The sequence below is a fragment of the Dryobates pubescens genome, chromosome 2, assembly GCF_014839835.1.
Source record: "Dryobates pubescens isolate bDryPub1 chromosome 2, bDryPub1.pri, whole genome shotgun sequence".
NCBI lineage: Eukaryota > Metazoa > Chordata > Aves > Piciformes > Picidae > Dryobates > Dryobates pubescens.
In genome coordinates this window covers 15,131,050-15,146,547 of record NC_071613.1, presented here as the reverse complement: position 1 = coordinate 15,146,547, position 15,498 = coordinate 15,131,050, and the positions used below count along the sequence as shown (strand labels likewise).

The window sequence follows — 15,498 nt, the reverse complement described above, 5'->3', positions numbered from 1 at the left end:
TCTTTGGAAGTAAGGACAGGACAAAGCAGAATGTTTTTAAACTAGAGCTGGGTAGGTTTAGACATTAGGAAGAAGTTATTCCCTGTGAGAGCAGGGAGACACTGGAATGGGTTGCCCAGAGAAACTGTGGACACCTCATCCCTGGGAGTGTTTGAAACCAGCCTGGATGAGGCTTCGAGTGAGCTGATCTAGTGTGAGGTGTCCCTGCCCCTGGCAGGGGAGCTGGAACTAGATGATCTATTCTGATTCCTTCCAGCCCAAGCCATTCCACAATTCTGTGACACAGCCTCTAGCAAGACATGTATTGTTTATTGCAAGGGAGACCAGCTTCACACCATGAAGCCCCAGGTCAATCATCCTCCTTAGAAGACCAAAGCAGTGTATTTAACCCTATCTTAAACGGCACCACTAATGACCTAGGTTATAAACTGAACCAACTTGGATAACAACGCTTCAGCCACAGGGTCCTGCATGCTCTGAGGCCTTGCTTTGGGCTCCACATACACACTGTGCCCTGGCAGCCCCAGGCCAGCCAATGCCTTGCTGTGCCCCTTTGCTCCCAAAGGGTCACCTGCTCGCCCTACCACAGCTCCCAGGCCCAGAGGAGAGGGGCATGGAGGACCTCAGACCCAGCGCGCCCTACACCCACGCCGCCCTCGCCGGCCGCCCTCGCCCGCGCCTCGAGGTCCCGCCAAGAAAATGGCCGCCCGTGCTTGTGCCCGCAGTAAACATGGCGCCGCGGTCCCTCTGAAGTGCTGGCAAGCGGCGACTTCGTCGCGATCCCGGCGGTCCGGAGGCGGGGATTGACGGGGGCGCCGGCGAGGCGAGGCGGGGTGCGGCGCAGGGCAGAGCAGAGCAGAGCGAGCGGCAGTTGTGAGCGGCGTCGCTGCTCCCTGCTGTTGCTCCTGCCTTCTCCGCCGCCCCGGGCTGCCGCCGCCGCCGCCCCGGCATGAGGAAACGCAACGAGTCGGTCACGGTGGAGCATGAGCGCGCCGCCGCTGCCGCCGCGCCCGCGCCCCTCGACAAGGGCTGCAGCCTGAGGCACAGCCTGCGCCTGCCCGCCGCCTCCGCCGACTCGGGTATGAAGCGACCGCTAGGCAGGTGAGCAGCGCCGCGCCGGGGTTTGTCATTCCTCCCTCCCACACACACCCCCCAGTGCCTGCCGAGCCCACCTGGAGACATCCTCCTTCCCCCGCCACCCTCGAGGGGCCTGCGGCGGCAGCACCGTCCTTGGCCGCCCGAGCGGGACCACCGGGAGCGTGCCGGCGAGCGGGGCCTCGGGCACCTCCTCAGAACTGTGCCAGCAGGGCAGGGTTCTGCAAGGAGAGGGAAAGGACCTTTCCTCCAATGCCGTCTCCCCACCCTCCATCATCCCTCTCCAGCACCGCAGGCAGTCTGCGGCTGAAGAGCCCCCGGGGGCAGGCAGGTGCGTGGGAGCTGGGGGTGTTCCCAGCCCCGGTGACACTTCCCTGGCCTTCGTGTGCCGGGCGGGCGAGCAAGTGCGGTCCCTTGGGATGCTTCAAGTTCTGGGTCCAAGATCTGCAGACCCAGATCTTGCCAGCAAAGGCTGGAGGGCTTTGATTTTCATGCCCGAGTGTTGCTTCCTCCGTATAGAATCGTGGAATGATAGGTGGGAAAAAAATTAAATGCCTGGCATTTGTTATCCTCTGCCTGGCATTTGTTATCCTCTGCCTGGCATTTATTACCCTGGCATTTATCCTCTCCATCACGGAGTGTAGGTGGAGGAGCAGGGTCCTGCAGGTAGGATATCCTTTTATTAGTTTTATTTCTTTTTTCTCTTGGAAGAAGCTGTCAAAAGTGGTCCCTTTCTTATAAATGAATCAGGTTGGGGTGTCTGTAGGAGAAGCTTCAGTGTGTGGCTCCATCGGTTGTGGATTTCTGCTAGCTGTGTTAATGTTTTGAGCGTTTTGTAGCTGTTTGTGCTGGGGGAAAACGTTTGTGTCCTTCCATAAAAACATAAAGTCCCTAACAACAGAAGGTGCTTATGAGGTGGAACCTTCTTTTAGCAGGATTTTAGGGGGGCTGTAATATACAAGAGCAACTGACGGCTGGAGAGAGGGCTTAGGGAAGAGAATGGTTTGGGTTGGAAGGGGCTTTAAAGATCATCTAGTTCCAACCCCCCCCCACCACCATGGACACCTTCCGCTAGACCAGGATGCTTAACGCCTCATCCAGCCTGGCCTTGAACGCTTCCGGGGGGGGGGGGGGGGGGCAAAAGATGCAAACCTTTTAGTTCCCTCTACACCAGTATGCTGCTTTTCCTTGACTCCATTTTGTAAGTGTAAAGAAACCAGTGAACGATCAGAATAGCTGCGTGGTTGCCGCTTGTCCCGAGTTGCTGGGCTTTGGGAACACAGCAGCCTGTTTAAACCAAAACAGAACAAAAGCCCCCACCCCCCAGATGAACTAACCAACCAAGAAAAAAAAAAAACACAAACCACAAGTGAATTTCTAGGAAGTGAGCTGTTCCCCTGGTAAATTTTCTGAGATGATTTTGTTCTGTTCTCTGAATCAACAAAATAAACACTTGGAAAGAAGGTTCTCTTGCTCACGGTGTGGATTTTTGTCATGCTCAAAGGCAGAGGCTTTAAAATATTACTTTGTTGTATCTATGCATATATATTGGGTAATAGATATTCAGTTTTATGCCCTGGAGAGTAAACCTTTGGGATGTTGTCAGCTCTCTGTTCCTGTTGTGACAAGCTTTTGGCGATTGAAAACGGGGCTTGCGTCCATCTCTCCGTTTCAGTGACTCTGCAATAGATCAGACTCTGTCGGTGCTCTGCTTTCACACCACTTAAAAAATTCTGCATATTTATCCCTGTTTGCCTGACTGCACAGCTTCTGAGACCCGTGGTAATCAAATGAGGGCTTATGAACTTCTTCAGCATTATGAATGGCATTCAAGTGCTTTTTCCTGAAGTGGAAGTGCTCCTTCAGTGATGAGCGTTGGGCCAGCCCTGAAAGCTCGTAGTGCAGGTTTTTGGCTTGGTCTGGCAGGCAGATGCTTTGTGGAAAGCAGATACAGCACAGCTATTGGGTATGTAGTGTTGTGAAGTTAAGAGCAAGGAAAACACATCCTGGCTGTGGAGAGTTTTCCTTGTATTGTGATGAGCTCTTTGAAGTGCAATCTGCCAGCAAGGTGGTTGTGGCTGTACCCAGGTGTCATGACAAGAGAGTCAACCAAAGCTTTGGTGGATTGGGCAAGCAAGAGATGTTGTGAAGCCAGGGAGAGACAACCCTGGATTTGGTGCAGGCTTGAATGACATTCTGGTGAGCTTGTGACCAAGTCTAGAAACTTTCAAGACTCCTCTGGATGTGTTCCTGTGTGACCTGCCCAAGGTTATCCTTCTTTGGCAGTGGGTTGAACTCAATGATCTCTGGAGGCCCCTTCTAATCCTTAGTATTCCCTGATTTCTTTGTCTGTGCAATTTAAGATGCTCAGCAGACAAAATTTCCTCACTTTTCTGTACACTGAGCCTTTGACACAGTATTTCTTAAACTCTTGACAGTGTAGGAAGGCCTCATTTGTTTGGAATTCAGTTTCCCTTTTCTACATCTCAAGTAATCATTGCATTTTTAAAGGTTCCTGAAGGTCATCCTGTGCAGTATTGCTGAAATTGAGTAACTGAGTAAAAGTGTGAAGTGGGATGGTAGCTCACTTCTTATTCTGGTTGCTTTATGGTTGGTTGGTGTGGTTTGGTTTGTTTTTTCCTGCTGTCCTAGGTTGGGTTGTGTGTCTTGCTTACTGACTTGCAGTGGACCTTTGACTTCCTCATGTTGCAAGCCGCCAGACAGTGGCTTGCAGGCATGAATCACAGAATGCTCTGGGGTGGAGGGGACCTCTGAAGATCATCTAGTTCAACCCTCTCTGCAGTCAGCAGGGGCATCCTCAACTAGATCAGGCTGCCCAGAGCCCTGTCAGCCTCACCTTGAATATCTCCAGGGATGGGGCCTCAGCCACCTCCCTGGGCAACCTGTTCCAGTGTTTCACCACCTTCATAGTAAAGAACCTTTTCCTAACATCCAATCTAAATCTGTTCTTCTCTAGTTTGAAGCCATTGCCACTTGTCCTATCACTGCAGGCCTTTGTACACAGTCTCTCTGCATCCTTGCAGGCCCTCTTCAGGTACTGGCAGGTTGCTATTAAGTCTCCCTGGAGCCTCCTCTTCTCCAGACTGAACAACTCCAGCTCCCTCAGCCTGTCTTCATAGCAACCCCTTGATCATTTTTGTGGCCTCCTCTGGACTTGCTCCATCAGGTTCATGTCCTTCCTGTATTGAGGGCTCCAGACCTGGACACAGTACTCCAGGTGTTGTCTCACCAGAGCAAAGTGGCAGAATCACCTGAAGTCTGTGCCTGCCAATACCTTCTAGTGATGTTTTCTACAGGATATCAAATGCACTGTTAAAGTGTGAATCTGATCATGCAGGAATGGGTACTCCAGGTAGGTATGATGCCTAGGGATAAGGTTATTGTCCAGAACCACCACCTTAAGTGAGGTCAGACAGCTTTCTAGCTCTGTATCCCTTTGGCAGCAGACAGCAGTGGATGTTCAAGGAAGATAATGAGGAGAGTATATATACAGTGCCTCTTCCTTGTGGGATATCCTGACAGCAGCCAGTCAGGGGGCCAAGCAGTTGCAATATGAGCTATCTTTGTATTTTAATATGCCAAGTCATGCTGTTCTTGCAGCATTCCTTTGTACCACTGGACATAAAATTGGTATTTGCTCGTGGTGCTGTTTTCAGTGTGTTACACCAGCTTTACACCCTGGCTTGCAGAGATGGTAAGGAGGTGAAAACTCTGCTGTGAGGTTGCTGGGATGGTGGGGGTGGCATAATCTCCCAAACTGGGAATTTGTACCACGGTGAACTGTTGTTAGCAGTGTTGCTCATTGATAAGTGAGTTAAATTCGGCACTACTGGTGGCTGGGAATTCTGAGTTCAGGGGAAGTGGAACTGTCTGCATTTCAGATTTCTGTTACTTACTCTCTCTGCAGACTTGAGGAACCAGCACCAGTGCTTGCCTTCAGAGAATCATAGAGCAGCAGAGGTTGGAAGGGACCTCTGGAGATCCAGTCCAACCCCTCTGCCAAAGCAGGATCACCTAGGGCAGATCGCACAGGAAGACATCCAGATGGGCCTTGGAAGTCTCCAGAGGAGACTCCACAATCTCTCTGTTCCAGTGCTCCATCACAGTAAAGAAGTTTTTTGTTGTGTTGAGGAGGAGCTTCCTGTGTTCCAGTTTGTATCCATGGCCCCTTGTCCTGTCCCACCACTGAAAAGAGCCTGGCCCCTTCTTCTTGAGACTTCAGTATGTGGGTTTCCATCTTTCCTTTGTAAACGATACAACTCACTGGTGAGGGAAGCAAAGTGACCCCGCAGTAGCTGTGTAGTTCTGCAGCCAAGATCCTTGGCAGGGGGCTGCAAAAGCACTGCTGTTTGTCATTGCAACAGTGACAAGGGCTGTAGAGCAGCAGGAGCAGGGCAGAAGGGCCGTCTCTCTTACAATCATAGAATAATGAAGGGTGGAAAAGACCTTCAAGGCTGTTAAGTCCAACTGTAGCTGTACTACCATGACCACCAAACTACATATCCCAGAGTGCCACATACACGCATGTCTTGAACACCTCCAGGGATGGTGACTCCACCACCTCCCTGGGCAGCCTGTTCCAATGCCTGATCACTCTTGCAGGAAAGAAAATTGTCTTAATATCCAATCTAAACCTCCCCTGGCACAGCTTACGCTCATTTCCTCCTGTCCTATCGCTCTTCATATCCAGTTCCTCCACAAAGGCTGAATCATAGCAGCCTAGCTGCGAATTTTAGGTGATGCTTGCAGAACACAATATTGACTTAGCAGCAGCAGCTTGTTCTTGCCAGGGGTATTTTTTTTAATGTTGCTAGCACTGTGTTTATCCTTCTGGTTTGGTTCAGTCCAGTCTTCACACTGTGCTCATTCATCCAGGGGCTGAAACTCCTTCTGAAGAGGTGGCTGTGCTTTTGAACTGCTCTGGCACAGGTGGTGTAACAGAGAGATGGAGATCTGATAAACAAGATTTGATGTGGCTTTGTCTGGTGCATACTGCAGTTTGGTGTGGCTTTTCTTAAGTGGCTTAAGAGCAGTAAGGAACAAACACAGGTATTTCTGTTTGTCTTCCAGAGGTAGCAGAAAAATGCAGCCCAGTGTTTAAGAGCTTTATCAGTAGCTGCTTTAAAAGCCTGTGAAAGACTTGATTTTTACAAGAACTGAGCTATTTTGCCTGAAACTCCTCAATGCAATAATGCAGCACTAGAGTACCATGCAGTGTTTGGTTTTTCTGCTCTGGGGGTTGTTTTTATCTTGTGTGGATGGCCATTCCTCCAATATTTGTATGCTAATGTCTTTTCCAGGTGACAGTATTTAAGTGCTAGGTGTTTATTAAGGAAGTGTTTTGGGTAGTTGCTCTGTGATCAGTGGTTCTGATGTTCTGAGGCAGCCTTAGATAGAGAAGATCTCTGTAGGCACACAGGGAATGGAGAAAACAAAGTGAGTTTAGTGCTGACATGGATAGGAGAGGAAATCCTCCCATCTCACTGCTGCTGATCCTTGGTCCTGCTGGCAGTCACATGTGCATTACCCTTCTCTTCTGTGACCTTGACCTTTTCTGTGCCTCACCCCAATCAATAGTTGGACTGTAGTCCCAAAGTATGGATTTTGCCACTCGCTGTTCTTCTGCAAGCACTTGTTTGCTGCCAACATTCAGATGTGTTTCTGTGTCTCTCTCCATGCTGGGAGGCTGCAAATCCCCTGTGTGCAAGCTGTATATCTCAATACCAAGTACTTCTTTGTTGCTGGAGAGCAACAGCATCATAGAATTGTTTCAGCTGGAAAAGACCTCTAAGGTCATGGAGTCCAGCCTGGCCATTAAACCATGGCCTGAAGCCTGCTGCTCCTCAGGCTGTCTCCTAAGTTATCTCAGCTATTTTTTGCTTCTAGGGCTCTCTATTCCTCAGTCCCTGCAAGGTACATTCTTGGCGGCCCTCCTCTGGCTGTCCAGCTTGCATATCCCATAGGCTAACTCTCTTTTTTGTGGGTAGGAAGGCATTATAACTAGATACAAATTCAGTTACACCAGGGTCGCCTTCTTGCTTCTTGTGTGCAGCTTTCTCAGTCACTGCTTGCTCTTGAGTCACAGAAGACTGCTTTGAAGGTTCACTTTCCCGGGGGTTTTACAAAACTACAATGAGGTGCTGAAGCCAGGAGGCTGCAGCAGTCTGCTGTTAGCTTTCCTTCTGCTGCAGCTGAATTAGACTGCTGAGTGTGCCCCCTTCTCGCACACAATGTGTGGTGGCCTCTGGTGGCATCCTGCCCCAGCAGCTGAAGTGCTCCATGCCTTCCTGTGTATCTTTACTCTGACAGAAAACCTGAGAACTTAGTTATCTCTATTACCTGTCTTCCCACCCACCTTGTGTCTCTAGGTTCTAGCCTCCTTTTTCCTCTGCATAGAAGCATTTGCACATTCTTTTGTGATTATTCCAGCCTGGTCCTTGTAGCAGAGATGAAAGCTTGTGTGAGAACAGTTTAAAAACTTGTCATGTCACAGGGCTGGAGCACCTCTCCTGGGAGGACAGGCTGAGGGAGTTGGGGTTGTTCAGCCTGGACAAGAGTAGGCTCCAGGGAGACCTAATAGCACCCTTCCACTACCTGTAGGATGGAGAGAGACTGTGTACAAAGGCCTGCAGTGATAGGATGAAGGGGCAATGGCTTCAAACTAGAGCAGAGCAGATTTAGATTGGATGTTAGGAACAAGTTCTTTACCATGAGGGTGGTGGAACACTGGAACAGGTTGCCCAGGGAGGTGGCTGAATCCCCATCCCTGGAGATATTTGAGGTGAGGCTTGACAGGGCTCTGAACAACCTGATATAGTGGAGGGGGTCCCTGTTCACTGCAGTGGGGTTGGACTGGATGACATTTGGGGATCCTTTCCAACCCAAACCATTCTATGACTCTGCCACCGTCCCTGGAGGTGTTTGAAAGACACAGATATGGTGCTAAGGGACATGGTTTAGCACCAAACTTGGTAGAGGCAGATAATAGTTGGACTCTGTGATCTTGAAGGTCTTTTCCACCCAAAACGATTCTATGATCAGGCTCTTCCTTAAGATCTCCTCCTCCTCGAGTGAGTTTTTGTGCTATTGTCTGTCTTAATTGCTGTCTTCAGGTTAAACCAGTTAGCTTCTCTTCAAGGATGAAAGGTGCTGCTTGTGTAGAGGCCTTTCACCAGTCATGCAGCTTTTGCAGCAGTTTCACCTTCTCCCTGGCTTGCTGTTTCAGCTGTCCTTGAGCAAAGTTCAGAGAGGACCTGTGAAAAGGTTTCCAGTGACTTCCTTGTGCTTTCTTCCTTAGTAAGCAGAGGTTTTAATCAGTTCTTCATCTGTGTTAAATGTGTGAAAGTAGCTTACCCTGTGTGAGGGTTTCTGTTGTGTTTATTTTTGATTGGGTTTTTTTTTGGTTACAACTCTCTGGAAGAGGATGCTCAGGAGTATTTTGATCAGATCTGTCAAAAATGGGGTTATATAATTGTTTCCACACTTGTCTGACTCTCTCTTCTATCAATGGGAACTCAGTGGCTGTGTCTGAATCCTAATTTGTCTCATGCCTTGTCAGCCATTTTGGCAGCTTAGCACTAAGTGGGTGCCTCTGAACTGCTTCCAGGTTTGGGGCTTTGGGTGTTCAGTCTTTGAATCATCTTCCCCATTTGCTCAGCTTTTACATCCCTTACCATTCTCTTTGCTTGTGCTCACCTCTTCCCTCCCTCTTTCTCACTTCATTCAGTAAAACCAGCCAGATCCCTTGCAGTGTGGGGAGTTCTCAGCTCCAGTGCTGTGGAGGTTTTGATCTTTTTAAGGACTTAGTGATTTGTGATGTTCTGATGTGTAGCTAACAGTTCTAAGCCTGTGTGTTAAAGCTGGCTCCTTTCCTTTCTTCCTCACCATGTTCATCACTCTTTGTTTTGTTGTTGGTTGGTTTTTTTTTGGTGTTAAAACCACGGCATTGTTTATTCTCTCAGGCATCTCTTGGCTTCTGGTATCCTCCTGCAGGCTTATCTGATCTAAATTTCCCCCCCCTCCCCACTCTGGCTCCAGCCTTCTCCTCTGAGTGCTCTGCAATAGAGCACAGCGTGTTTCTGCTGCATCTGCTCTGTGGTATTTACCCTACAGACTCATAGCCTCTGAGCAGTTTTCTCAAGTCTCCATGTTTCTCATGGAGAACTCTGCTCAGGCTTGCTTCAGACTGAAGGCAGTCTGTCTGCTAGTTGTGACTGAGTCTTGTGTTGGTCTCCTTGAACTCCTTATTTCACTGTAGTGTCATACTTCTGACATCATGTGTGTGCCCCTGGGTTCAGTTGCTCTACTTTGATGGCTTATGCCTGTATAAATAATTACTGTGGTGTTATTAATAGCTATTGCTTTGTAATTCCTATAAGGGTCTGTTCTACTCAGGAGCTGTATGAGTTGCAGACCCTTGCTTGTTTCCTTATACCTACACTTCCCAGGATATGAATGGTTCTGGGTAGCTCCTGGGACCAAGAGGACTTTCTAGTCACCTCTGTAGTGGGGTGTCTGTGGTGACCAAGGTAGTCTCAGTGTTGTTGCAATCTTTTGATAGAGTGCTCTGGGCTGGAAGAGACCTCTGAAGGTCACCCAGTCCAAACCCCTCTGCAGTCAGCAGGGGCATCCTCAACTAGATCAAGTTGCCCAGAGCCCACTCAAGCCACATGTTGACTGTCTCCAGGGATGGGGCCTCAACTCCACCCCTGGGCAACCTGTTCCAATGTTCCACCATGCTCATGGTGAAGAACTTGTTCCTCACATCCAGTCTAAATCTGCTCTTCCCTAGTTTGAAGCCATTGCCCCTTCATCCTATCACTGCAGGCCTTTGCAAACAGTCTCTCTCCATCCTTCTTGTAGCCCCCCTTCAGGTACTGGAAGGTTACTACTAGGTCTGTCAGTTCTCCTCAGCTGGCCACTTCCAGTTCATTTGGACATACCTGTTTAACCAGGAGCTGGGTTGTTGGCCACTGTGATGCAGAGGATGGCTGGCTAAACTGAGTTTCTAGTATCAGCACAAGTCTTAGGTTCCCCTCTCTACTTTTCCCTCAGATATACCCATCTCTGTTTCCAGGCTGTTTCCACTGCTGCAGAGGATCAATGGTTTACTTCTGACAAGCTCAGTTTTTGAGGATGACTTGCCTTCATGCTATAAATGGCATGTGGTTGCTGAGCCAGGAATCTAGTTCTCTGCAGATTCAGTCTCAGGTCATCACAGTGAGCCTCTAAGTTTCCTCCAGTATGCACCACCTCTGTGGTTTGTTTGGGGTGGGGTTTTTTTGGTGAAAACAACATTTCTGGTGTTTTCATTAAAAGTGATGATGATGGCTTCATTTCCTTGCCTGAATCTGCTGCTGCAGGACATGCAAGAGCCCCTTTATAGCCAAGCAGGACTTGTGCTACTGGAGACAACGAGTTCTTCCTGCTGAGACTAGTTTCCTTTGAAAAGCACCAGGATGACTTCTAAAGAGGCTGCAGCTAAGTTACTTTATCCTTCCAAGCCTGAAGGGCAGGTCAGATTATTTTGGTACTCGTGCCAGCATGTGAAATCAGTCAATAGGCTTCTACAGCAATTCTCCCCTGCATGCCCCTGGGTTCTGGAAACAGCGGGTAGCTGCTCTGGTGATGCTGGTGTTAGCAGCTGCACCCTCACATTGTTGGTGTTAGGGGACAGCCTCTGGATGGGGTGCTTAGTGCCATGGTTTAGTTGATTAGATAATGTTGGATGATAGGTTTGACTCAATGATCTCAAAGGTCTCTTCCAGCCTGGTTCATTCTATTCTATCCCATGGGATTGTTTAGAACCTATCATTCTTTTCCTTTCCACACCCCAAGAGTGGTTTATTTACATGATACTGCCTTCTGCTCGAGATCTGTGAGACCTTTTCAAGGCGCAGCCTGAAACTACCACACACAGAGTGAGAGATGGTGAGCAAGAGAGATTCACTAAGGGTGTGGAATGAGAGCACTATGTTAATGTGACTGAACCAGCCCCACAGGGAGATTAAAAGAGGAAGTACTCCTAGTGTATTACAAAGGTAACAGGAAACCTAAGGGACATTAAAGTCACTAGCCTGAGGTGGAGCCTGTGCAGTTTTATTGGCAAGAGCTGCTTTGCACTTCAGCGTGGAAGGAGGTCTGGGAGATAAATATATAGAATCATTTGGGTTGGAAAAGACCTCCAAGATCATCAAGTCCTCCTGTTGCTTGAGCACCTGATACACACTAATCAAAGTCGATGTGCCCTGTGCAAGGGTCTGGCAGATGTGTGGAGGTTACAGCCTGGGTGCTGAAAGCATCGCTGCTGAAACTGTTTCTCCAATCTACTTTGTACTGTAGCTGATTTTACTGAAAGGGCTTGCATTGCTCATGGAGAGTGTGTTAGCTGTACTGCAAACTGGCCCAGAGGAGGGAGAAACAGCTGGGGAGTTACCTTGGGATTGATGCTTGATCTCAGAGGTGCACAATTTTGTGTATCAACTATCCCGAGGATGAGACAATTACTGCTGATAAAACCCTGAGGAGGAGAGGGCTGATAAGGGCTGACAAATAGTGCAGCCAGCAGGACACAGGTTAGATGTAGCTGGCAGGGCTGAGGGAGGGAGTGTGGAGGTTGTAAGTGTGACTAAGAGCAAGGTGGTTGTAAGTATTCGCCTCTGTGAGCTGTCCTTCCGCACAGGCCTGGCAGGGGCACCGCCTGCAGCCCAGGGTTTGCACTTCTGCCTGGCTGGCACACACCTCTTTCTCAAAGCAATAAATAGAACAAACCAGGTTGGAAGAGACCTTTGAGATCCTTGTGTCCAACCTATCATCCAACACTACCTAATCAACTAAACCATGCAACCAAGCACCCTATCAAGTCTCCTCCTGAACACCTCCAATGATGGTGACTCCACCACCTCCCTGGGCAGCCCATTCCAATGGGCAATCACTCTCTCTCTGTAGAACTTTCTCCTAACCTCCAGCCTAAACCTTCCCTGCCACAGCTTGAGACTGTGTCCTCTTGTTCTGGTGATGGTTGCTTGAGAGAAGAGACCAACCCCCTCCTGTCTACAACCTCCCTTCAGGTAGTTGTAGACAGCAAGAAGGTCTCCCCTGAGCCTCCTCTTCTCCAGGCTAAGCAACCCCAGCTCCCTCAGCCTCTCCTCACAGGGCTGTGTTCCAAACCCCTCTCCAGCTTTGTTGCCCCGCTCTGGACACGCTCCAGCAAGGCAACATCCTTCCTAAACTGAGGAGCCCAGAAACGTTGGTAAACAGTGCAGCACTGAGCTTCAGCAATCTGCCTCTTCCCGAGGGCAATTTCGGCTTGCAAGCAGAGCCTCCTAATTTCAGACTCTGTTAAATGCCTTGGTCATGTAAAGCTATTGACCTAAGAGAAAGGATGTCTGTGTTTACTTTCTGAACCCAAAGTGTTTGTTTAATCCACTTCTACTTCAACAGTGTAACTCTTACTAAGCAGTAGAGCAGCAGCAAACACTGTTAGACAAGAAAATTAACTTGAAAACACGAACACTTCAATGTTTGAGGTAAGCCCCACAGCTGCCCTCACCCTGATCAAAGCAATCTTATCAAACCACAGGAAGAGAACATGAAAGGCAGGCATGCAAACCCTCAGTATTGAAGTGGTCTTCAGAATCTAGCAAACAGCTGAAACAAAACCTTTCAGTGGAGGGCACATAGGATTGAGTAGTACAAAGCAGTAAAGTCATTGTGGAGTTTATGTTTAGGATGAAAATCCTCCCCCTGGATAGACTTGGCCTGTTTCACTTCCCCCCCATCTTTTTCTTAAGGGGGGGCCTACAAGAAAGCTGGGGAGGGACTTTTGAGGGTGTCAGGGAGGGATAGGACTGGGGGGGGTGGAGCAAAACTAGAAATGGGTAGATTCAGATTGGATGTGAGGAAGAAGTTCTTCCCCATGAGGGTGGTGAGAGACTGGCACAGGTTGCCCAGGGAGGTGGTGGAAGCCTCATCCCTGGAGGTGTTTGCAGCCAGGCTGGATGTGGCTGTGAGCAACCTGCTGTAGTGTGAGGTGTCCCTGCCCATGGCAGGGGGCTTAGAACTGGATGATCCTTGAGGTCCCTTCCAACCTGAATAATTCTATGATTCTATGACTAAACAGCTCCTGCTCCACCACCACCATTTCTGCAGCAATCCCAGTACTGGGGGCAAGACCCTCAATCAGCCAAGATACCACCCAGAGGAGCTCAGCCCCAGCCAGCACCTGTGGAGGGGATTGGAGTAGCCATCAGTCATAGCCCTAACAGCCGGGGGGCCACCAGGCCCCCCGGCCTTTGTTGTCACCACCACCATCACCCAGTGTGCACCAGGGGCACTCACCAGTGATGAGAGGAGGATCCTCCAGCCCAGATGGGCTCAGCTTAGGGCTGCTGCCCTTCCTGGGGGGGATTAAAAAGGGGAGTGGGTGGGGAGAGTGAAGTGTCCACAGCTGGGGTGGGAGGAGACTCTACAGAGCCCAGGTGCTCTGGGTTCCTTCCAGGAAGGGAAACCTGGCCTTGTTTTCTCCCCTAAACCAGCCCTATCTTATTTTTTGTAAAGCTTTGGTTGGTTTCAGAGCAGCTTTAGGAAGCAGGAGTAAAGCTGACAATGTCAGTTTTATACTGCTGAATATGACAAAAGTGAATTGGACACAAACATTGGGAAGATCCCATCCTCTTGTTCTTGCAAACTCAGCAGAAATGCAGTGAATAAGCTTTTCTGTCAGCTCCTGATAGCTTTGTGCTGTCTGAAGGGAAGCACTCTTTCCCCCTTTTGACTGCCAGAGCAGGGGCCACATTTCATAGAGCCACAGAATGTTAAGGATTCAAAGTGTCCTCTAGAGATCATTGAATCCAACCCCCCTGCCAAAAGCAGGATCACCAAGGGCAGGTCACACAGGAATGCATCCAGGTGGGGTTTGAAAGCCTCCAGAGAAGGAGACTCCACAACGTCTCTGGGCAGCCTGTTCCAGTGCTCTGTCACCCTCACAGGAAAGAAGTTTTTCTCCTGGTGAGATGGAACTTCCTTTGTTCCAGATTATACCTGTTGCTTCTTGTCCTGTCACTGGGCACCACTCCAGGTCTCTCAGCCTTTCTTCATAGAAGAGATGTTCAAGTCCCTTAATCATCCTTGTAGCTCTCCTTTGGATTCTCTCCAGCAGATCTCTGTTTCTCTTGAATTGGAGAGCCCCAAACTGGACACAGTATTTCAGGTGTGGTCTCACCAGGGCAGAGTAGAGGGGGGAGGAGAACCTCCCTAGGCCTTCTGGATACACTTTTTCTTGATGTACTCCAGGATGCCATTGGTACCCTTGGCCACAAGGGCACCTTGCTGGCTCCAAGGTCTATCTCCTCCACGGAACTGGTTTTTATTCCCCACACACACACACCTTTAAACTTTATGGTAAAACTGGTGTGCAGTGCTGCAAAATGTTCTCTTTCTGTGCAGTTAAGCAGAAATTGCAACACCTGATTTTCACCCTCTTGGAGCATGTTTACTGTCTTGTCTCTTCAAACTTTGTTAGTATTACCAAAACCTCAGCTTTTAATTGCCATGAATTGTTCAAGCCTTTGCCCTTTTGGAGATGTTTCCTCAACAAGATGCTAGCTAAATCTGGAATCACTGAATAAATCACAGAATGGGTGGGGTTGGAAGGAACCTTAAAGATCATCTAGCTCAAATCCCCTTACCATGGGCAGGGACACCTTCCACTAGACCAGGTTGCTCGAGGCCATGTCTAACCTGGCCTTGGACAATTGCAGGGAGGGGCATCCCCAGGTTCCCTGAGCAACCTGTTCTGGTGTCTCACAGCACAAATGAAAGCAGGAACAGATGAATCTTTCCAGCTGTGTGTGAAATACAGAATCACAGAACATTAGAGGTTGGAAGGGACCTCCAGAAATGGAGTCCAACCCCCCTGCCAGAGCGGGATCACTTAGGGGAGTCTGCACAGGAATGCATCCAGGTGGGGTTTGAAAGTCTCCAGAGAAGGAGACTCCACAACCTCTCTGGGCAGCCTGCTCCAGTGCTCTGGCACCCTCACTGTAAAGAAGTTTCTCCTCATGTTGAGGTGGAACCTTCTATGTTCAAGCTTGTACCTGATGTTTCTTGTCTTATTGTGCACCACCAAAAAGATCTTGGCCCCCTCCACTTGACACCCACCCCTCAATTATTTATGCACATTGATGAGATCTCTGCCCAGCCTTCTCTTCTCAAGACTAAACAGCCCCAGATTTCTCAGTCTCTCTTCATAGGGGAGGTGAATACACCCCTGCTCAAGGTATGCCAGAGGCTGACAGTGGTTCTGTATCTCTCTGTACATCTCTTCTTCACCCAGAGCTGTTGCTTTCTGGCCATGCACTGTTTGTTAAGCCTCCCTTTTTG

At 49.2% G+C, this 15,498-nt stretch overlaps 1 protein-coding gene across 1 annotated transcript in view; it reads left to right on the top strand.

The window, feature by feature from the left end:
- The first annotated feature begins 810 nt into the window (after window positions 1-810).
- ABHD12 (abhydrolase domain containing 12, lysophospholipase) overlaps window positions 811-15,498 on the top strand; it is a 53,556-nt gene continuing 38,868 nt past the window's right edge. Inside the window, exon 1 of the mRNA XM_054170720.1 lies at window positions 811-1,101. Coding sequence (XP_054026695.1) covers window positions 950-1,101 — 152 coding nt within the window. The 5' untranslated portion in view covers window positions 811-949. The remainder of the gene's footprint in view (window positions 1,102-15,498) is intronic.